General features: G+C 41.0%; 2 protein-coding genes across 2 annotated transcripts; one reads left to right on the top strand and one right to left on the bottom strand.

Moving 5' to 3' along the window:
- Nucleotides 1-1,432: 1,432 nt before the first annotated feature.
- On the bottom strand, nt 1,433-16,665 carry LOC110503528 (serine/threonine-protein phosphatase 2A 65 kDa regulatory subunit A beta isoform). Its single transcript, XM_021581887.2, has 15 exons — nt 16,502-16,665; nt 15,573-15,663; nt 13,875-13,975; nt 13,501-13,733; nt 13,110-13,257; nt 12,569-12,724; nt 11,563-11,677; nt 11,375-11,445; nt 10,433-10,567; nt 9,305-9,478; nt 8,815-8,875; nt 4,553-4,707; nt 3,436-3,578; nt 3,051-3,142; nt 1,433-2,795 (listed from the first exon to the last, which is right to left on the bottom strand). Exons 1-15 carry the CDS (start codon nt 16,577-16,579, stop codon nt 2,779-2,781), a joined length of 1,770 nt encoding a protein of 589 aa, XP_021437562.1. The 5' UTR covers nt 16,580-16,665; the 3' UTR covers nt 1,433-2,778.
- Nucleotides 16,666-18,845: 2,180 nt separating this feature from the next.
- LOC110503527 (mediator of RNA polymerase II transcription subunit 29) lies at nt 18,846-22,643 on the top strand. The gene is made up of 4 exons (XM_021581886.2): nt 18,846-19,036; nt 20,753-20,811; nt 20,906-20,990; nt 21,159-22,643. The coding sequence occupies exons 1-4, from the start codon at nt 18,884-18,886 to the stop codon at nt 21,384-21,386; spliced, it is 525 nt and encodes a 174-aa protein (XP_021437561.1). The 5' UTR covers nt 18,846-18,883; the 3' UTR covers nt 21,387-22,643.
- The last annotated feature ends 2,062 nt before the right edge of the window (nt 22,644-24,705 follow it).

Raw genomic sequence — 24,705 nt, 5'->3', positions numbered from 1 at the left:
CGCTTAGAGGGAAGTGCATACCAAATTAATTACACCCACCCGTTAATACGTGCTAAACTCAGGTCAGAATTAAGAGCTTTAGCGTGCCAGGCTAAACTTCTCTGCTGTGTTGGTCCCGTGGCTATTATATAAGAGCCTGAAGCAAGCCAGTACGCACACTCTGTGTGACAGAGCAGAGCCCCCCCCCCCCCCCCCCCCCCCTTCAGCACTACATATATCACAAAATATGCAAAATATTTGCATAGTATAAATGTCTTTTAAGTTAGCATTGGAAATTCCCCTTACTGAGCTCAGGACCTAGTCAATACAATCACAGAAAACCTTTATGATGTCACCTCAATGAAAGTTGAGGTGACCAAATCAATAATGTGCTAGTTAGGTTGTGATCGTTTTGCTGCAGGCATCATTATCATGATGAAACTGTGTGAAATGATATCCAATGTCATGTATGCTAGTTGGACTGAAAACGGAATATTGTCGCTGTATGTGTAATAGCATAGCAAGCAACACATGCTAGTATAACACGTGTTAACCTGTTTCATTACATGCATCATATTATACTCAGATGCCATAGCTGCATATCTTTTTCTTTTGCGCGTTTCTCCTCTTTCCTAAACTGGGCTACCTGATGGATTAGACCTTTTCTTATCCATTTGTGTTGATTTGGCACTCGAGCATCAATACATTACTCATCCCCCAACACTGTCAACCAAGAGTCAAGACTAAATCAATTCACCATTGTGTGTAGACTGGTTTTATACTACTCGTTAACAATTTCGCACAAACCAGAAATAAAATGCAACAATGTCAAACTATATATTCACAGTATTATGAATGAATTGTGGTTTATTTGGTAGCATTTCGTAGTGTGACTGATTTTAATAATTGCATTAGTACTGTACAAAGTTAGAGGTGCACTATTTGATAGATTTCCCCCTACAGTACCCCGGGCTTCAAGCGGGGAGTTCTGAGGTCAACCTACCCCCGCCCCATCTCAAACTTCTGAGTAGGAGACCTTCCGAAGCAGTAGCCTACCTAGCTCACAAACTAGAATCAGGGTGCCCACTCCAATTAGGTTAATTGACTCAGTCCCACAAGGTGACATATCATTAATGTGAAGTGCAAATGAGCGATAGAAAACCGATTGCGCAAATGTCACCATTCAGAATTTTTGTGCGGGCTCCCCCCGGCAAGATGTGGCCCTGGCCGGTGACATGGCTGCCCATTTCACCGATACCCAAAGCCACCACTGGAGTAGTCTTTAATCTAGCTCATTACAGTGCTGCTGTGCAACATCATTTCGCGGACTACCTTTAAAAGGTAGCAAAATCTGTAAACTCCTTGGGTGTGCAGACAACTAAACAGCTACAACACTAAAATGCAAAAGGTTATATTGTAAGGTTTCTAGAGTAAAAGAACATCAGCAAACAACCACATTTTTATATTACTTTATTCAGTTCAAGATAAAGTACAGCATCACAATTGAGATGTCTATAAAAACCAAAGTGGGGTCTTCATAATATGGGAAACTCAAGTTTTTTTAATTTATTTAATAGACCATGGGAAATGGGGAGGGAGACAATGAGGGAAAGAGTTGCCCGTAATTGACCAAATCATTCACACTCCCTCTTCCCATCCAATAATAAAACATTATGCAACCACCTACACAGAGCCCTGATATTCTTAGTGCTCCTGTCATTTTAGCTGTAGTGGTCAGCCTTGTTTAAACTGACTGACAACCCGTGAGGAATGATGCCTTGTCTTTAGAGAACAGAAAACATTGACATAAAATAGGACAATCAAGAGTTAAACCTTATGAAAACCAAAAAAAAAGCCATTGCTCATCAGTAATTGGCACAACAAGCAAGAGAGATTGTGGACAAATTCTCCCACAATTCCTCCCTGCGTCAAACAAACAGACTTGTGGATACCATTTGTCTCGGTGTGCAGTTTGAACAAAGTTGCCAACTAGCGTTAGTTCACTTTGGCTCATGAAACTACCTTCATAGTGGACAGACAAAAAAAAAAAAAGGGTAAAAATGGTATCCAAGTTCATCTAACTCCGGGGAAATAGATACAGGGCATCGTCGCAAAAATCAAAGTATCCCTTTAAGTCTAGATAGAAATGAGTAACCCACAATGTTCTCGAACAAATTAAACCGTAATTCATTGTAGACACACGGGACAGAAAGAGAGGATGGGGTGCTGCACAACAGCTTTTCTGAATACATGAGAAATGTCCCAGGAGAGGAAGCAGCACATGTAAACAAATCTGTGGGTGCCTTTAGCCTTGCGGTTCTTCACAAGCAAATAAAACAGCCTTCCTCACCATCTGCTGTAGCAATAGCATGTGTCTAGCACTTGGACAAGCAACCAAGAGATGGCTTGCGTGTTCTGGGTGCTTCGTACAGAGAAATGTGTCAGCGAAAGGGGCCGTGCTAATAGTAACGTTACAGTCAACGGCTATGTATGTACGGGGAGGAATGTGTGGGTCAAACCAGAAATGTTACTTATGCACAGTGGTCAGCATACTGTGCTTAAATGCACGTTTCATCACACTTGGAGAAGCAAAAAATTTACAGCGAGGGGAAATTAGAAGCCTGCGCTTTTCTTGGACATTTTATTTTCAGAGTAAAAAAAAAAAAAAGAATAGATGTTAATAGACACCATTAATTCACCATTTGCTCTTGAACATCAATAAATATATTGTGAAAAGTGTTTTCAATGTCGTGTCATCTTGGGTTTTTGTTTCCTCTGGATAGCCAAGCTTGGGTTGGTTTATGCCAGGGCCAGAACTACAGGGAAAAACACAAGGAATCAGAAGAATGACAAGATGGACTAACGTTCACATTGGGCAACACATTCAGCAGGGCATAACAGTGTACATAATATAGAAACAGCCTAACAAACATGCTTCTTTGACATGTAGCACAAGGACTTACGGCAGCTCTATTAAGGACATTTATCAGCAATGTGCCACAACGTGCCAAACTGAACGTGGTCCTATGAGGAGACTTCATAGAAGAAAATGGACAGTGTACTATCCTTACCACGTATAGCTTCCTGGGCAAAGTACTTAACATCCATATCGGTGTCTGTGGCTAGTTTCTCCAGGACTGGTTTCACCTCAGTCTGCAGGGCACTGAGAAAAACAAAACTTTTCAGACAAAGCACACATTTTCCCCACACTCCCATGCCATAATAGATTAGCGGAGTGCTAGAATTAAGCATGGACATTCTGGGTCATGTTCAGTAGACGCAAAACATTCTGCGACGGAATAAAAAATGAGCATCCTTACTGGACCAGTTCAAGCAATATTTTCTCCCAATTTGTGCCTACTGAGAACGACCCTGATGTAGACTGTGTACAATCATTGGAGATGGTTGTTCAGGTATGCCTGAACGAGGGCTTTGTGGTGGATGAGGAGGACCTACTTGCTGTCCAGGACAGGGCCGATCTTCTGGAGGGACTTGGCCACATTGAAGCGCACATTGGCCACCTGGTCGTTGGACATCTTGAGGACCACGGGCAGCATATGCTTAGTGGTGATGTCCTGGCCACAGGCTTCAGACAGTGACTGGGGTGGATGGAAACCAACAACGCATAAACAAATGATTGTTAGTCACTTGTCTAAGTCACTCTGGATAAGAGCATCTGATAAATGCCTAGAATATCAGGATGTAAAATAAGTCATGATAAAACAGTATGATTTACTTTTAAAACAAATGTTTTTCAAAAATGGCTTGGTTTAAATCCATCTCAGGTTTAATGACATGAGCCCTATACTACAAATCAGGTTTGAAAGGTAAGCGAGGTAACTTTGGTCAACAGTTTAACGCAGGATAACCGGTCATACGAAAGTGTCTCACCTTTTAGCCAGGTACATTTCTATGCAAAGAATCCTTCATAACTAACCTGCTCCAGGGCAGGCGGCTAACTCCACTTACCCTGAATGAAATGACAGAGCCGCGAGGCGAGGACCATTGAAATAAGATTCCCTCCCTTTCGCAAAGATTGCGTCATCCGCTTAATTTGAGGAAGACCGATTCAATATTTTATGAATCAAATGTGTTAATAGTAATAAAATACACATCACACATTTGAAAGTTCACGCACAGGAAAACTTTTGTATGACTTAATACAATCATTTTATTGATGGGGGGGGGGCTGTTTGTGCATAGTTGTGCTTTGCAATGCACTAATGATGCGTAATAAAATACCCACTTCTAATATCCTATTTTACACCTCAGCCTGCAAAATTTGCAAGATCTTCTTTCCTGTTGATTTCGGCAAAAGTGAAAATGTGGCATTGACTCACCCATGGATTGATGGTTCAGCGTCAACTCAATGAATAGTTTGGCGTTCAACTACCCATGTGCGACATGCACGTGAAGGTACAAGCCACTTTATTTGGCGGCAGCTACATGATCAATATCCACCTTGGTAATATGGCTAGCTTTATAAAAACCTGAGTAGATCTAGCTTCCATCTTAGTATAAGCCTATGGTCTGAGGGTTGTGTGTGTGTGGTATAAAGGTCAGGAGGACTCACATTGATGCAGAAGAGCGTGGTCATCCTGTGCAGGTAGTTGGGGTCATTGGCCATACCCAGCACCTTGGGCACGATGGTGTTCTGGGCCCACTCGGCTCCAAACTTCTCCACCAGCTTCATCAAGTTACAGGTGGCTGCCTCGCGGATAGCGTATACTGTCGACAACACAAACATGCTTAGAGACCTTGGCCTGTAGAACTAGATAGAAATTAGGACTCGTAGTATATTTGTTGTAGTTGTCAGAAAAAAAAGAAAAAAAGATTGTTTGGTAAAGGAAAGCCCTGACACTAATATTAATTGAACCTATTGACTAGCATTTCTCAATTGAAATGGCAATCTAACCAAAAAGAAAATGTGTACAAAACTCAATTACACAGATCAAAGTTAAATTTAGACATCCAAACTCTACAAGAGTAGGCAGTCAGTACAATACTCAGTAAAAACATCAAATACCCAGCCCTTGAAAATTTGCCAGGATTCTCACTTCTTTTGAGCTCTTTCCATTCCAGTTTGGCAGCCATCTTTGGATTATTGTCAGTTTGTTTGCCTTGTAACAATATTGGCAAAAATCCCATTCGCATGGAAAACATACCCATCAGTAATCATGGCTAAAGAGGCTAGTGACTGCAGAACTGCTCAAAACACTAAATTGTGCCCAGAATACAGTGACTTGATATCTGGGTACACACAAGCCTGATTTCCTGATAATCAATACTAGCTGTTGGACAAAGAGCGGGAGACCAGGGGGCCTGGGTACAACACATTTCTAAACCATTGACTGACCAAATCCTATTTGGCCCCTAATACAGCCATAAACAAGACTGCTAGAGAACCACATTGGGGTTAGAAGAACCATGCCAATAGCCTGTTGGGATATGGGATATTAAAACCTGTCTTACCAACGTCTTACTAAAACTACATACTGTGTGCTAATCATACTACTTTGAACGTACCGTTTAGTATACAATGTATGCGATAGGCCAAAAGAGATGCAATCTTGCTGTTGAAGGCTTTATGTACAGGTTGGCTGATAATGATTCTGAACGGTCAGATCGCAGCTTCTCGTCATCGTTCCTGACTAAGACGGGAATCGTAGGTGGCTCTCGGTCCAGCTCGTTGTGTTGATACCATGTCTTGTTTTGAGGCGTTTTGACAATGTTATGCAGTACTTCCCCTATATTCAACTAGCATTAATTTGAAAAGCAAACACCCCCCACCACTCCAAATTTGCCAGGTACTCACTGATATGCATAAAAGGGATATACTTGCAAGAAAGTGGTCAAATACATTATAGTACCAGTCCAAAGTTTGGACACCTACTCATTCAAGGATGTTTATTTTCAATATTTTCTACGTTGTAGAATAATAGTGAAGGTATCACAGCTATGAAATGACACATGGAATCATGTAGTAAGCGCAAAAGTGTTCCTCAAAATATAATTTTAGATTCTTCAAAGTAGCCACCCTTTGCCTTGACATCTTTGCACACTCTTGGCATTCTCTCAGCCAGCTTCATGAGGTAGTCACCTGGAATGCATTTCAATTAACAGGTGTGCCTTGTTAGTTTGTGGAATTCCTTCTTAATAATGCATTTGAGCCAATCGGTTGTGACAAGGCGGGGAGGGGGGGGGGGGAATACAGAAGATTTGATAAAAGACCAAGTCCATATTACGGCAAGAACAGCTCAAATAAGCAAAGAGAAATGACAGTCCATCATTACTTTAAGACATGAAGGTCAGTCAATCTGGAAAATTTCAAGAACTTTGAAGCGCAGTTGCAAAAACATCAAGTGCTATGATAACTCTCATGAGGACCGCCACAGGAAAGGAAGACTCAGAGCTACCTCTTCCGCAGAGGATAAGTTCATAAGTTACCAGCCTCTGAAATTGCAGACCAAATAAATGCTTCAGAGTTCAAATAACAGACACATCTCAACAGCAGCTGTTCAGAGGAGACTGTGTGAATCAGGCCTTCGTGGCCTAATTGCTGCAAACAAACCACTTCTAAAGGACACAATAAGAAGACGAGACTTGCTTCGGCCAAGAAACACAAACAATGGACATTAGACCGGTGGAAATCTGTCATTTGGTCTGATGAGTCCAAGTTTGAGATTCTTGGTTCCATCTGGCGTGTCTTTGTGAGACGCAGAGTAGGTGAACAGATCTCCGCATATGTGGTTCCCACCGTGAAGCATGGAGGTGGTGTGTCGGGGTGCTTTGCTGGTGACATTGTCAATTATTTATTTGGAATTCAAGGCACATTTAGCCAGCATGGCTACCATAGCGTTCTGCAGCGATATCCCATCTGGTTTGCGCTTAGTGGACAATAATTTGTTTTTCAACAGGGCAATGATCCAACACACCCCCAGGCTGTGTAAGGGCTATTTGACCAAAAAGGAGAGTGATGGAGTGCTGCAACAGATGACCTGGCCTCCACAATCACAAGACCTCAACCCAATTGAGATGGACCGCAGAGTGAAGGAAAAGCAGCCAACATGTGCTCAGCATATGTGGGAACTCCATCAAGACTGTTGGAAAAGCATTCTAGGTTAGGTGAAGCTGGTTGAGAGCATGCCAAGGGTGGCTACTTTGAAAACTTAAAAATATATTTTGATTTATTCAACACTTTTTCTTTTATTCTCTCTTTTTTTTTGGGGGGGGGGGGGGGGGGGGGGGGTTTACTACACGATTCATTGTTATTTCATAGTTTTAATGTCTTCACTATTATTCTACAACGTAGAAAATATTAAAAATAAACATCCTTGAATGAGTAGGTGTCCAAACTTGACTGGTGTGTGCATTTTTATTTTTCCAGGTAATATACCACATCTTCTATCTGAAATTGGTATTTGAGTAACTCAGATGGCATAAGCAAACATACAAACTTGACATTTTCTCTCAGCCCCATGGCAAAATGTGTTGAACTGCAGAGAATTAGCTTGAAAACAGATCATCTCTGCTGTCAAGAAAGCATAACATGTCGGTCAGAGACAGCACTACGTGCCCTCCACGTTAACTTTGCCACCGCTGCTGAAAAAAACTCAAAGGGAAACTCATGTCTAAGCTAATATGGCAAACAATAGTTAGCAAGCTAACCAACAACTGTAACAATGTTTGAGAGACAAGTGCTCATTGTGTAAATTTATTTATGTTTCAATAAACATTTGGACACTAAATACAATTGTCAACAACTACATGTTGTCAACAGTCTAAGCCAAAGTGCCCGCCAGATTTGACCCATAGTTGGGCAAGCAATGGTTGTTGCTAAACGACCAACCCGTCTAAAGAACAATAGGAAAAAGGGATCAGGTAAAAAAATTAATTCTGCTGACATTAAAGGCAGAGCGAAAAGACGTAGCCAACAAGGTCTCCATATCACATGCAAATCTAACCAGCGCATTCAAAAGACCAAAAATACGTAAACTGCAAGATGTGCCTATTTTCAGAGTGGGGTTGTTACAATACCAACATTTCACTAACAATGTGATAACAGGCCAAGTATCACCGGTATCGTGATCACCAGGATGCCTGTTCCCGTATTCTATACGTTCTGCACAAAAACCTGTCCCTGATAGATTCAATGTTGTATTGAGCAGAGATGTGACTAACTTGACAGAAAAGGCTACTGCAGAAAATAGCTGATTTGCTCATATCCAAATGCCTTCCTGTTACGGTGTATTACAGTATGGTTTGTATACTAATTGGCACCCGATTCCCTATATAGTGCACTACTTTTTATTAGAGCCATATGGGTATTGGACTCCCGAGAGGCGCAGCGGTCCAAGGCCCTGCATCTCAGTGCTAGAGGCATCACTACAGACCCTGGTTCGATTCCAGGCTGTATCACAACTGACTTGCCTAGTTAAATTTAAAAAAAGTAGTGCACAATAGGGGATATGGTGCCATTTGGGTTGCAGCCTATTGCAGTAGTTTTCCCATTCTATCCAGCTCAGCTACAGAAGGCAGCAAGCAATTAAGGAGAGAGAATTTGGCCTCTCCCAGTCTAAGTCACTGGGTTGTCATCAGACCTTTGTCATTGGCACAGCCGTGAGGCTTAGAGAGAGCTGCAGCCTGACGCGTCTCCATCTCTGCCCCCCAAACCACATAGGATGCAGGGGAGGGAAGCAGTGAGAGCTTAGAGAGCAGCATGGGACACAATCCATCAGGGACGTGATCCCCACCTCTGTCCAATGGAGGACACTACTGACTAAGCGCACAGAGGACAAATGCATTGAAAAGTGGTGTATGGGGGAGGGGTCTTACCGTGGTCAATGAGCCATGCCATGCAGAGGGTGTTCAACTTCTCATCAAAGAACTCCACTCCCTGGAGAAGAGCGATTAGGAGAGAATACTTTTCTAAACCAGTTCCATATCCAAACATTACAGTGCAAGCAACACTTATTGAATTGGGTTCCAATTCAACCGAGTTCTACTCAGAAAGCAAAAAATAAAGCTAGCTGAATTACTTTGCATAGCTCTTTTTTTTACAAATTCATGGATGATATTAGTGAAGAGCACTTGCCCACCATAAATTGTGGCACATATGCATGGCACAAGGCAGATGTAGGCCACAGACAGATGTGTGATTAGGGGGAAGGGAGGATGCAACAGACAGGTCTTCTGAGGTGGGACTGCAGGGGGCTCTGATCAAAAGTAGTGCACTATATAGGGAAAAGGGTGCAAGGGCTCTAGTTACAAGTAGAGCACTATGAAGGGAATAGGGAGCCATTTGGGGACACAGCCGATGACTCACCAGCTGTCCGGCCAACAGGGGCATATACTCGATAATTGCCAGGCGGACCCTCCACTTTGCGTCCTCGGCCAGCTCCACGATAGCAGGCAGCAGCGACTGGGAGAGCTGGCGGATGCCGATCACCTCGTTGACACAGTCCAGGTTGGAGATGATGTTGAGGCGCACCTCAGGGCACTGCAGGGCAAGAGAGAGGGATCTCTTGTTTAAGTTGTGGGGACAATTACATTTCATATGTCTGTCTTCCTTTAAGAATTAAAGCCATTTTATTTCAAGTGGTCTTAAAAAGTGGCAAAAGTCATTGTGACCGCTAATTGCATCCCTATCTGCTTATAATGATGCCAATCTTGGCTCCAATCTCGACATGACATTAGCAAAAAAGGCTAAACGAATTGCCAAAGACCTTCCGCCAGTCCCTTGATTCCTAGCCTCAGAATACGCAGACAGATTTCACATCAAGCTTTCTGTGACCCTAATAGGAGATGACAGAGATAGCAGCCAGCTGAGAGACTAAATATATGTAGTAGAAATATTGAAGAATACAGATATTTTTTTTTATATCCGTGAGTCATTTGGGGTGTTTCGCACCTCGGTTGTCCGTTCTGACTGTAATCCTTTATGACATAAACCTTGTCAAGTCAGCTTTGGCTGCGAGGCAACTAGAACATATTTTAATAGGAAGGCTGTCGGTGCAATTTCCCTCATCTACCAAAACCTTCCACTCTGGTATTAATAAACCACCAGAGATACGTAAATGTGTCGGCTAATGCCGACATCTTACTTCAACAGGATTTTAGCTGCGATACATGTTACATTTAGGAAGGATATGTCAGAAAGAAACCACACGTCACTGAAAACCGCATCAAATAGCCTAGCACCACTAGAACAAATGTCACCAGGGAAAAAGGTTCAAACCCTATAAGGGTCATCCCTAGGTTTTTACTCTGGTAGGGAGCCAGCCAGGTACATCTGATCCTGAACAAGGTCAATAGCATTGGAGGATATTAAAGAGGGTGATCAGATCAGACTAGACACGGGAGACATTTCTCCAAGTCCAGGCAGTCCCCCCCACCCTCAACCATTTGGTACTTAATGAATAGAACGAGTAGGAGCAGTAGTGACTGGTGTTACCTCATCCTTGAGCTGGGCCAGGAACAGAGGCAGCAGGTGCTCCACTGTGTTGTCTTTTCCCAGGATGGTGGACAGGCCCATGATGACAGAGGCCAGGGCAGACTTCACGTGCTGGCTGGTGTCAGACACCAGTTCCTGTCAGAGGAGAAAGAGTCAGACATTGCAGTGCACAGTGACAGCAAATATGGTATTTTCAAATAGAGGGGAAGAAACTAGCCTCTGTTGAAATGAATCATCAGTTAATGCAAGCTGACCCGGCACAGAGCTGTCCTGTGTGGCTCAGTTGCTTGAGTATGACGCTTGCAACACCAGTAGGAAAATGTATGCAGTAAGTCGCTCTGGATAAGAGCATCTGGTAAATAACTCAAATGTAAACACATTTTTTTTTTTGGTTGGGGATGTTCATGGAAGAGACGTTTTTCGCCAAAAAATATATTTTCTAAATAAAAGGGTGTCATTTAAACTCGGGAACCAACCAGTGAGCTCTTAACACTTCGACAGAATAGGAATGATGGTGGTTTGGAAGTAATTTAGAATACAACAGTGCCCCCTGCTGTCCAAAGGCTGAGCGCAACTCCTCATCTAGCCATAGACCCCAACCTACAAAAGCATAATATCCTCATGGCTCACATATAGAAAGTACAGTCAAAAACAACCAGTTCCTCAGTTTAACAGCTCAGTAGATACTAATGCTAAAAATGGATTTGTGGGTGTAAAAATATCTGCTACTTCCGCATTGGCACATCTGAACACAAGAAATTGATTGACATGCGTTATTGTCGAGACTTCAGAACACAACAGCTTTTATTTTTTAGATAAGTGATTTTTTTTGGCCCCTTCGTGAGTCATGGGTGAGTGAGAAATTGACAGGTCAAAGAAACCTGCATACATAAGTTAGCAGAATAAAAAAGGGATAAAAGTCAAGTGGCTTCTTTTTTTTACCTTGACACAGGACAAAATGTGAGTCATGATGATGGTCTCTCTGCTGTCTTCTGGAAGGTTCTCGCAAAACTCTGAGGACAGAAATGGTGATTGTAAATACCGTGGTCTATTAGACGGTAAAAGCTTCTCATTCAAACTATTATTTCAACATAGGCTTTATGACTGGCAGATAGCATCCAGACACACACCCTTGATCTTTTTGGCGGCAGCGGATCGGACCTCAGCCTCGCAGTCCTTGAGCAGATTCTGGAAGGCTGGGACGAGGTCGTTCTTCGTGATCTCTGGGCCGACTGCTTTCTGGAGCTGTGGAGTCAGTGACAAGGCATTTAACACCCACCACTAAACCTTTGCGTGAGACTCCATAACCAACACACTTGACTGATGGGATTCAAATTGGGAACGCACAGGCCACAAAATCCATGGTAGCAAAGGGGAAAGTGCACACAACGATTTGCCATTGCCAGGCTTTAATTTGTGTGGATGTTTCCTGCCAACTGTTAAATTGGTTACCACAAACTATGGGCATGGCAATTAACATCCAGCAGAGCTCTCCATCTACGGCTCTGACAATCCCCCTTTTAACCTTGCTCTGATTTGCTGATCAGCACACTAATCTAATTGGATTTGGGGTCGGGAACATATGCTACCAAAGTTCAAAAGTTCATGGTGGCAAGGGAGAGAGTGGTAGAAGTCCTTTCAGTAAGTGTGGTGCACAAAAAAAACATATGCTGAGCTTTAATTTGTGAGAGGTTGCCTGAAAGCTTTTATATTGATTGACTGAACTTCTATAACATTATGGAAGTGGCAATATGGCCCATTTTATACTAAATGACAAGAGAAGGTCATTTGGGTTAGAAATCAATTGATTCGTGTGGTAAAGAAAACAAAAAGAACGTTCTACGCTGGGGGACTATGAACATTACAGGCCCCATAAATGTCCACTACTCTTCCTTGGATTGTATTACTTAAATTCAATACAGTAATCCCACTGAAAATATAACTCTTCCTAGACAAACATTTGAGCAATTGCATCTGCCAAATCTCTCAATTTAGCACAACATGTTTACTGATAGGCAGTTTTAAAGTGACCATATGTGAAGCACTGAATATCATCCGTTCCAAGTTCAGTAAAGGAGAAAATATTTTTGATCCATTATGGCTACATGCAGCACATCAATGTTTCCACATGCTCACCTCAGAGAACTTGTCAGCCACCATGTAGCGGACCCTCCAGGACTTATCCTCGGCGGCCTGGCGCAGGGTGGGCATCACCAGGGTCTCCAGGTCCTCCTGGGGCAGCAGCGAGGCGATGCTCACACAGGCTTCCACAGCCAGCAGGCGCACTGAGTCCTACAGGCGGGGGGGCATGGGATTATTGCTGATTCTGTACCAATTTAATAAAATACTGTCGCAACATCATAGAAATGCAGAGGGAACACACGATTCCCCCACGGGCCGGTTGTCATGGTGTAACTGCTGAGGTGTTGGGTTAACAATAGCTAGACCCGGTTTTGAGTCCCAGTTGGGGTGACCTATTGAAGTCGCTGAAATATGACGGTTCTAAGCCCATTCAACATTCATCCATCCCCATTCAAAAACATCTCATTTGTATGGCCATGTTAATTCCATGGCAACAAGCCAGCCGATTTTAGCAAATGGCTGGAAGAATTCCACGCACTTCCCACCGCAATGCTACAGGACACCCCGTGTGTGTGTTTTCAATACATGCATGTACCTGCTCATCAGAGGCCAGTGCGGTGAAGAGGGAGATTATGTCACTCTTGACATAGTCCAGCTCCAGAACCTTGGCGAATTCCCCAAGCTTGGAGGCTGCAGCGCGGCGCACCATGGGTGTGTCATCTGAGCACAGAGTGCGGAAATGCCTGTGGAGAGAACACCCCGCCAACCGTCAGACCATAAATCCATTGGATTGGCTCTACAGAAGAGTGTAGTTAATCGTCCCAATTTGATAGACTTGGGCCTGCAAGGCTAGTATGTGACTACCGAAGGTGGGTGCATTGGACCCCTGATATGAGAAAGTAATGTCCGCACCTCTAATATTTCAATCCCATTGGGATCTTAGTTAATCAGGTCTAAGCTATATCCCGCCTGATATAGCTACTCACTGGCGTATTTCAGCCTTGACAGTGCTAGACACGCGGGGGTAGCAGACGCTGAACAGGCCACAGGCGGAGGTGCGGGAGGTGAACCAGTCACCACTGGCCAGCCTCTTCACCAGAGGCTCAAAGTGCACCTCCAGGTCCACAGGAGAGTGCTCCTGGGAGATCTTACGCAGAGACTCTACCGCCTTGTCTCGCACAACCGTTTCCTCCACGGTAGCCAGGCTCTCCAGCGGCGGCTGCGAAGAAAGACACAGGGACATAAATGTGCGTATGTGTAGCTGACTGGATAAGTAAAAAAATAAAGTGTTGTCAGGTCTGTTGAATATCTGTATGCATTATATGCTCACTGACAGATTTTGTTTGCAACAGATACGTACCAGCAGACAGTGAACATATTCAGGGCCTCCCACCAGCATGGTGAAGTTGCCCAGCTGCTCAGCCAAGGCAAGAAGCACCTCATCCTCATCATAGATGGTGTCTACAAGAGGTCAGGTGTGAAACATAATTAAGGGGAGGGGGACAACTCATGTTTGCTGTAACTTGGGTCTTACATTTTAGGACATTGTGCATTCGGAAAGTATTCAGACCTTCACTTTTTTCACATTTTGTTACGTTACAGCCTTATTCTAAAATGGATTAACTTGTGTTTCTCAATCTACACACAATACCCCATAATGACAAAGCAAAAAAATAGGTTGAGACATTTTTTGCAAGTTCATAAAAATGAAATATCACTTTCACATAACTATTCAGATCCTTTACTCTGTACTTTGTTGAAGCACCTTTGGCAGCGATTAGAGGCTAGAGTATTCTTGAGAATGACGCTACAAGCTTGGCACACCTGTATTTGGGGAGTTCCTCCCATTCCTCTCTGCAGATCCTCTCAAGCTGTTAGGTTGGATGGGGAGCGTCACTGCAAGGCTATTTGCAGGGCTCTCCAAAGATGTTTGATCGGGTTCAAGTCTGAGCTCTGGCTGGGCCACTCAAGGACATTCAGAGACTTATCCCGAAGCCAATCTTGCACTGTCTTGGCTGTGTACTTAGGGTTGTTGTCCTGTTGGAAGGTGAACCTTCTCCCCAGTCAGAGGTCCTGAGAAGGTTTTCATCAAGGATCACTCTGTACTTTGCTCCGTTCATATTTCCCTCGATCCTGACTAGTCTCCCAGTCCCTTCCGCTAAAAAACATCCCCACAGCATGATGCTGCCACCACCATGCTTCACTGTAGGGATGGTGTCATGTTTACTCCAGACATGAAACTTGGCATCTTGACACAAACCAGTCTTGGTTTCATCAGACCAGAGAATCTTATTTTGACAAACTCCATGCGGGCTATCATGTGCCTTTTTACTGAGAAGTGGCTTATGCCTGGCCACTATCCTAAAGGCCTGATTGGTAGAGTGGTGCAGAGATGGTGGTCCTTCTGGATGGTTCTCCCATCTCCACAGAGGAGCTCTAGCAGAGTGACCATCGGGTTCTTGGTCATCTCTCTGACCAAGGCCCTTCTCCCCCGATTGCCCAGTTTGGCTGGGTGGACAGCTCTAGGAAGAGTCTTGGTGTTTCCAAACTTATTTCAATTAATAATGACGGAGGCCACCGTGTTCTTTGGGACTTTCAATGCTGCAGAAATGTTTTGGTACCCTTCCCCAGATCTGTGCCTCAACACAATCCTGTCTCAGAGCTCTATACACAATTCTGTCGACCTGAAGGCTTGGTTTTTGCTCTGGCCTGCACTGTGGGACCTTAAACAGGTGTGTGCCTCCCCAAATCCTTTTCAATCAATTAACCATAGGTGGACTCCAATCAAGTTGTAGAAACAGCTCAAAGATGATCAATGGAAACATGATGCACCCGAGCTCAATTTCTAGTCTCAGAGAAAGGGGTCTGAATACTTGTGAATAAAAGGTATTTATTTTACATTTTCAAACATTTCTAAAAACCTGTTTTCGCTTTGTCATTATAGGGTATGGGGTGTAAATTGATGAGGAACATTATGTATTTAATCCATTTTAGAATAAGGCTGTAACATAAAATGTGGAAAAAGTCAAGGGGTCTGAATACTTTGAATGCAATGTACCTGTGAGGAAGGGGAGGAGTTCAGTGCGGGTCCTCTCCACTCCCAGGGCCAGTGCAATGGTAGACAGCTTCTTGATGCTGTTCAGTCGCAGCTTGGAAAGTAGACAATACCAGGTAATGTTATTACATGAAACTTAAAAGAGATGCCACCATTATCTATAAAACCATCTTAGCGTTTCAGTAAGGCCAACTAAAAATACTATTTCAGACGTGGGCATATTCCCATGTAGATGCCTTCCTATGAACATACAACCTTTAACTAGAGTATAGAAAATCGGTGTTTTTGAAAGAGACACCAAAGCAAGATGCAGATATAGTACATAACTAATCATGTCAGTCGTTACCTAGATAACTAGTTTGTTACAATAATGATAGTCTCACAACCATTACCAGGGTGGAGCTGGATGACCGACGGGTACAACAAGGAAGGAAGCTATGTAGTTAACGTTAGCAGCTATAGACATGCTTTTACAGTAAAGTTGTGTGAAGTGTACATTTTGATATTTCAGTAACAAAATAAAGTAGCTAGGTGCCTCTGCAAGTTAACATGCGAATTTGACCACCTAGTTAGATTACGTTTATGAACTAGTTATGGTAGTTAGCTGCTAACTAGCATAGTGATACAGTAGCCCAGCAAACTAACGTTAGCTAGTTACTAACGTTAGGTCACTTGGTTAACGTTAGCTAACACCAGTTACTAACACGGCAGTAACTAACCGGTTGATATTTATCACACCAAGAAACACGCTAACGTTAGCTATCTAGTTAGCCAGACTGGGTGCGCCAGGCAGACTTCACGAACAGGCCAAGGCAAGGGGCCTCGGGATGTAAGGTACGGTTAGCTAGCTATCCTATTTGAAATTGAACATGTTTAAGTAAAACAAATAACACCAATATAATACCTCGTATAAACAGAGCATATGTGATTACCTGCACATCCTCATTACGAAGCTCGTCAATGAGCACGGCGATGGGGTAGAGAGAATCATCTCCATCAGCTCCTGCCATTTTAGATTTGTGTTGCAGTAAGCCAAAAGCGAATCACTAGGACTCTCCTTTCTCTACGGCGTTTTATGTTTGTCACTAGTTACCACAGTCACTAAGTAATAAACCCCGCCCATTTCTACCATTTATCTCCTTAAAATCTGGTTTTAAACCAGACCCCAACTTTAAGGCTAACCCTAACCTTACATTAAGAGCAACATTTTTATTTTTTTTACGATATAGTCAATTTTGACTGTGGTAACTAATGGAAACCGACTTTTATTTTTGGAAGGCGCGAGAGTATGATACCGGTAGTTGATGTTCTCGCTGGATTTGAAAGTTCACCAAAAAGGCCCCAGAGCTTGTGTAGGGATCTGAGAATAATGATCTAATACTCAATAATACGTAAACTAAAAAACCCAACAAAATGCTCAGTCTTTTAATAAGTAATAATAAGTAATAATAAATAAATATAAATATATATAAATATATTTATATATATATATAATATATATATATATAAATATATATATTTATATATATTCATATATATTTATATATATAAATATATATAAATATATATAAAAAAAAATATATATATATATATATATATATATATATTTATATATATATTTATATATAGATATTTATATATATTTATATAAATATATATATATATATTTATATATAGATATATAAATATATTTAAATATAATATAATATAATATATATATATATATTTAATATATATATATATATATATATATATATATATTTATATATATATATATATATATATATATATTTATATAGATATATAAATATATATAAATAAATATATTTATATAAATATATATATTTATTTATATATCTATATATATATTTATATATTTATATATATATATATTTATATATAGATATATAAATATATATAAATAAATATATATATATTTATATAAATATATATTTATATATATCTATATATATATTTATATATAATTATTTATATATAAATATATTTATATATATAAATATATATATAAATATATAATAAATATATATAAATATATAGATATATAAATATATATAAATATATATAAATATATTTAAATATAATAGAATATAATATATATATATATTTAAATAATATTTATATATATATATATATATATATATTTATATAGATATATAAATATATATAAATAAATATATTTATATAAATATATATATTTATTTATTTATTTATATATCTCTCTATATATATTTATATATATATATATATTTATATTTCTATATATATCTATATATATATTTATATATAATTATATATATATATATATATATAGTAGAATAAGGCTTTAACACAACATTTGTAAAAATGTGAATACTTTTGACTGCATTGTACATGGTTATCAAAATGTTATGCCAGGGTAAGCTTTCACAGAACACAGCCCTTCTTTTAATTGTTCTAAAATCTGCTATGGGAAAAAAATAATGGTTGAAAAACGATTGGAACTATTTCCCTGTTTGACAGCTAGGTTTTTGGGGTATTATGACTCATACTGTCGAATTTTATTTGGTTAACACATTTTTTGTGCTTATTCGCTACATAATGCTTAGGGTGTTGCAAGTGTATTGACATAAGTAGGATATCCTGGCAACTTTGAGAAAACACAGCTGTGCACACATCTGTCCTCTCATTGGCTGGAATGGTTCCACATGCTCTTGCCTCCTGACTGCCTTCCATTTAAGAGACATTTACTTTTAATTGATAGAGAAGCCACTTGACTAGCTGGTCACTACAACGGATAAGTTATGTTTTTCACTTGTAGAAAATATATTTAGTCCTTACCAGAAATAAATGAGCTCTGGTTCATTTGGCCATCCCTATGGGGAAATAATATGGTTTTGGAATTAACACCGAAAAATAAGGTCTGAGGTTAATATAGGCATATATTTTACATTGTTCTATGAGATAATAGCAGTCAGTTAACATGACCTTTATGAAGTATGTGTTTTTATTGTTACATAAATTCACAAAGTGAGGTTAGCTGATTATCTCCTAGAACAAAACGTTTAAGATCGAAGACTGTGTTTACCACATACCTTATTTAAGGCGTTTATCCCAAAATCCTACAAAAACTCCATTAATTTTCCTCATAGGCTTTGTCCAAAGTAAGAGTGCCTAAAAAAAGGATCCATGACGACTCCATGACTATTTGTCTTTGGGGTTAAAGTTTCAGTTTTCACCCCACCCAGTAGGTGGCGGCAACACACAATGAAAGCATGTAGTCCCCCGTAAAAATTTCACCGAAGAAGTTTACCAAAATGGCAGCGCAGCAACAACCCGGTGGACCGATTCCACAAGTTGGAATGCAGCAAGCTGCTACACTTCAACAACAGCAGTTGAGTCAACAGCAAGATTTCGACCCAGTTCATCGATTCAAAATGCTTATTCCACAATTAAAAGAGAGCCTCCAGGTACTCCACGTTTTGTTTACATGAGCTGGAAACAATGGCTAGTCAGTCTGGTCTCTTCACTGCCACAGAAGTGCATTTTCGAACAACCTTTACTTGGCGATCCTTCGAGTAATCAATCAATGTGTACGCTGCCATCTGTCTTTCAAATCTTCTCATTGATTGAGTCAGGTGAGTGTCATTCAACCAGTGGTTAATTTGGGAGGTGGGGGTCCTTCGTTCTGGGGCGTGCGGGGGGCACTCAGCCAAGGATGTAGTCAGCTGACTAGCTCATGATAACTCAAGTCCACCTTTAGAATTCAATCGATCCGTCATATTTTATTTAACTGGGCTAGTCAATTAAGAACAAATTCTTATTTACAATGACGGCCTACCCCGGCCAAACCACGTTGGCCTATTGTGCGCCGCACTATGGGTTGTGATACAGCGTTCCAATACATCCATTGGTGTCATGAGAAGGGCTAACAGCTAATGTTAGATTCAGCTCAGATCTCCGACAATGCATTCAACGCCATTGGTGATCCCTATGCGCCTAATCCATGTTGCTGTTAAAAACCCTGGTTTTAAAATGGTCCATCTGTCAGTTGAGGAATAAATGTAGGTAGAATAGAAAGCTGTGATCCTGCTCTGTTAAGTGGCAATTAAACTGCGTGGCATGCATATTCTTCTCCCAGTGCCACTCGAAATTTGAAAGCCCACAGAGGAATATTATTTGCTCCCATAGAATGGGACAAGATTACCAATTGAATAGGTAAACCCTTCTAGGGAAAGGGGGATACCTAGTCAGTTGAACAACTGAAATGCAATCCTATTGGATTATCTGGTGTTGATTACTTTGTTTTTATTTATTTAACTAGGCTAGTCAGTTAAGAACAAATTCTTATTTACAATGGCGGCCTACCTAGGCCAAACCCGGACGATGCTGCGCCGCCCCATGGGACTCCCAATCACGGCCGGATGTGATACAGCCCGGATTCAAACCAGCGACGCCACTTGCACTGAGATGCAGTGCCTTAGACCTCTGTGCGTCTGGGGCGCAGGCAATATTAAATGTATGTTGTTGATTACTCGTGTTGTTGGCTGAGGAAATATTAAATGTGGACAACAATTTTTCATTATATTCAAAATTAACATTACCAAAGGTGCAAGAGCCCCACCTGGCTCTAATTTGGATCATAAGTGCAGGGTCTAGGAACTGGCCCAATTCAACCACTGCATTCAATATTTCTGAGTCACTCATGACATGCAGAACTTTGGGGTGGAGACTCGCATGTCTCAATGAGAGAAGATTTTAAATGTACAAGATGGCGGCGTACACATTCTTGATTACTTCATGGAGCAAAAAAAAAAAAGTAATTTAATAACAGAGGATTTTTTAAATGAACCATCTGCAACTAGCAATGCGTTGTCTTCTATGTCGGGAATTTAGGAAGTATCGACAAGTAAAGGTTGGTCAAATTGTCTGTGCTACGCTTTACACTACCTAAATAATCATGTCCATCAGCCATCTGGAACAGTAGTAATGATCTGACTAGGGAATATTTTTTATGACTACCTTTTAAGTTGAACTGCAAATAGTGGTCAGAGACAGGGGGGGATAATGCTTTTTAATGGAATATGTTTGCACAGTAACAAAATATTATGCTTATAGCTATGTACAGGTATTGCAAAATGTAGCTACATCAAATATAGGATAACTAAGCATTATTTTCTGTCTAGAATGTCATGAAGATTGCCTCTTTAAATTTGGGGCATAATACATCAATTGACAATGGCATGTAAGTACCCTTTTTCCCCTAACTCTGGCACACACACAGCGTATACGTGTTTTTTCTGGAGCTGCACAACTTTCCTAATGCCTTTGTATTTCAGAAAGAGCAGCGATGCCAGTGTACAGCGGTTTGACAAGAGTCTGGAAGAGTTTTATGCCCTGTGCGATCAGCTGGAGCTCTGCTTAGTGAGGCACACACAAAATGAAATTGTTCACCACCTCTTATTACACGTCTTTATATTTGGCTTTTAGAGTACCGAGCATCATTCACCATAACATATAGTATAGTTTATACATTGATAAAGCTGGCAGCCTGGTTATCTGCTTACTATTACTCTTTTGTTTCCCCCATAGCGGCTTGCCTACGAGTGCTTATCCCAGAGCATTGACAGTGCCAAGCACTCTCCTAACTTGGTCCCAACAGCCACCAAGCCTGACACCGTACAGACCGAGTCCCTGTCCTACTCACAGTACCTCAGCATGATCAAGTCACAGATCTCCTGCGCCAAAGACATTCACAACGCTCTATTGGAGTGCTCCAAGAAAATTGCAGGAAAGGGCCAGCAGCAAGGAATCCTGTAGAAATGGGAATTCCATTATACTATCACATGGTTGTTATTTTTCTAAAGTTTTGTATTTTTTGTATTGATTGATAAGAACATACATAGTTTAATAATTGTTTAACGGATGCCCCTCTTCAATTTTCTTCCCCCCAAAATCAGAAAAGTAGCAAACAAAATGTCCTCAAGCATCAAGTAATGAGATTCACAACTTTCTTTGATTATGGAAAAGGTACTGTGCCTCAGATCCGGCCAGTCATGTTTTCAACAACACTATCCCACTGTTGACACCAAAGAGTCTTGACGAGGTCACTAGGCGTTGAACTAAGGTTGCTATAGTATTTTTACAACCTGGTCCCCTTTCTTATTTTGATCCTCGCGCTTCTTTAAAAAAAAATCTAATCAAAATCAATTGAAATAACACAACTGCAATCCGCAAGGATGAAACAACCACGTCCGTTTGTGATATTACAACAACGAAGTTATTGACAAACACCTTTTTCCCCCTCGGACATAATGCGGGACAGAAGAGCACAACATCAATATGTACTGCTTTTTTTACCATGCTGCTCCACGCTTCTGAGCTCGGCCACATAACGAGGTGGCACCCTTTCCCGCTACTGTAGCCCAAATGATCAGACTCATTCATTTCTCTCTCGAGTCGGGATGGCGCTATGCCAGAACGCGGGCGGTTGTTGTCAGCATGCTAGGCTAGCTAATGCTATAGCAGCCCATTGGATACCATTAAAACACGACTGCTAGCGTTGGGAGGAATTCAACAACACAACCGAAGTGTTGTTGAAACCAATGAGTTGATATACCTTTAGCTAACCTAGCACGACGGCAAGGGGCAGTTAAATACACAATTGGCTATATTTCAATATTCTTGATTCGCCATTCATATTTTCGGGATAATTAGGAGTACAGCGAAACATTCCATTTTTGGATTGAGGAACATTTTCCCAACCGTATAGCGTGCCGGGCTCGGGTGGTCATTCTGGCACTGCACCGTTCAGAATTCAAGAGGGAAAACTAACGAGTTGGATCATTTTGACTATCGCTACTACGCAGTTCAGCTTTAATCAAGTTTGCATGCCCTAACGTGTAAATAAGTGTTTTGTTACAAGTAGAGCACATTACCAAATGACCACCAGAGAGGGGTGACCAAGTCATGAGTACCAATGCTGTCCAAGAGCAGCTACTATTCAACCAAATTGCAAAACCTTTGTGGCAGAGTAGCTTTGTCTTAATTATAATAAAAACAATTTCACTCACTTAATTTGTCTCTTACTTTTACATACATTTAGACCCCTGGACCCTTTCCACGTTTTGTTACTTTACAGCCTTATTCTAACATGAGGGAGAAATGCATTTAATCCAATCTACACACCCCATAATGACGAAGCGAAAACAGGTTTTTAGACATTTATTAAAAATGAAAAACACCTTATTTAAATAAGTATTCACACTTTGCTATGAGACTCGAAATTGAGCTCAGGTGCACCCTGTTTCCATTGACTTTCCTTGATGTTCCTACAACTTGGAGACCACCTGTGGTAAATTCGCTTGATTGGACATGATTTGGAATTGCACACACGTGTCTATATAAGGTCCCACAGTTGACAGTGCATGTCAGAGTGAAAACCAAGCCATAAGATTGAAGGAATTGTCTGTAGACCTCTGAGACAGGATCGTGTTGAGGCACAGATCTGCAGCATTGAAGGTCCCCAAGAACACAGTGGCCTCCATCATTCTTAAAATGGAAGACATTTTGAACCACTAAGACTCTTTCTAGAGCTGGCTGCCTGGCCAAACTGAGGATTCAGGAGAGAAGGGCCTTGGTCAGGGAGCTGACCAAGAACCTAATGGTCATTCTGACAGCTCCAGAGTTCCTCTGTGGAAAACCTTCCAGAAGGACAACCATCTCTGCAGCACTCCACCAATTAGGCATTTATGGTAGAGTGGCCAGATGGCAGCCACTCCTCAGTAAAAGGCACGTGACAGCCTGCTTGGAGTTTACCAGAAGGCACCTAAAGTACTTTCAGACCATGAGAAGCAAGATTGAACTCTTTGAGACTTGAGGCTGTAATCGCTGCCTGCCAAAGGTGCTTCAACAGAGTAAAGGGTCTAAATACTTAGGTAAATGTGGTGTTTGAGTTATTTTATTTGCAAAAATGTCAAACCTGTTTTTGCTTTGTCATTATTGGAAAATGTGTGTAGATGAGGGCGGGGAAATGACAATCAATTAGAACAAGGCTGTAACGCAACAATGTGGAAAAAGTGAAGGGGTCTGAATACTTTCCGAACGCACTGTAACTCAGTAAAATCTTTGAAATTGTTGCGTTTATATTTTTTGTTCAGTATGTCTCTCACAGAACAAATGAAGATGTTTGAGGTAAGGTAGCTTCGGACAGCCACATTTTGACGATATATGAAAGAATGGCCTTGCTAGACTAGAGGTAAATAGTCAAACGGCCTCTTGTCTCATTTCCTTCATCTGCCCAGAGGTGATGGAACTGGTCAGGGGAAAGCAAATATTCGGTAGGCATCCATGAGCCAGCTTTTGAATCTCTTTTACCTATTATGTATTGTCACAGATCAGTGCAAATTGAGGAGAGGAAGCCACTTCACACATTCCTTCTGAATCCGAACACCCAGATGATATTACTGACCTTGCTAATTTCTGCAGCCCTGTTAAGATAGATGGGACATTTACTTTGTTACATAAACACAGAGGAGTTATGCCACTTTGTCCTGTGAAACCTTGAGGCAAGAGGCCACCCCTCTGACCTAACTGCTATTCTCCTTCCCCTGCCTCTTAATTTATAATTGAGAAGCCTGCATATATGGACATTTGTTGAGTTAACGTCTTAGGTGATTTCATAATATATTTTCACACTTGATATAAATGCAAGGAGACAAAAACAAGTTAAACTAAATCAGGAGCACATGATGGGGCGTGTGCTGGGTTCATAAGTCACTGACAAGTCTGTTCCAAAAATACCCTGTTAAATGTATCTGTCACACAGGCACAGTCAGCAGTGCTCCTATACAGTGATAAACACACTGCTTGATGACAAATCAAATACACACTCAGTTTGAATAGACTACGCTACCATTTGCTTTGGAAATGAAATATTTAATTTTCAAATTGAGGATCTTATGAGTTCAATCTATAAGAATCCCATGATAAGAATATTTTAGAATGAACCGGACACTTTCATCCCAACCATAATTTCTGTGTTTTATGTTATAAATTAATAGCATGGTGAAAAACAAGATAACCCCATGTCAAATAACAATATAAAAAGGGTATTATCATTTTTTACAAAGATTACAGC

This window comes from Oncorhynchus mykiss, chromosome 24 (assembly GCF_013265735.2).
Source record: "Oncorhynchus mykiss isolate Arlee chromosome 24, USDA_OmykA_1.1, whole genome shotgun sequence".
NCBI lineage: Eukaryota > Metazoa > Chordata > Actinopteri > Salmoniformes > Salmonidae > Oncorhynchus > Oncorhynchus mykiss.
This window is presented reverse-complemented; position numbering and strand designations above follow the sequence as displayed.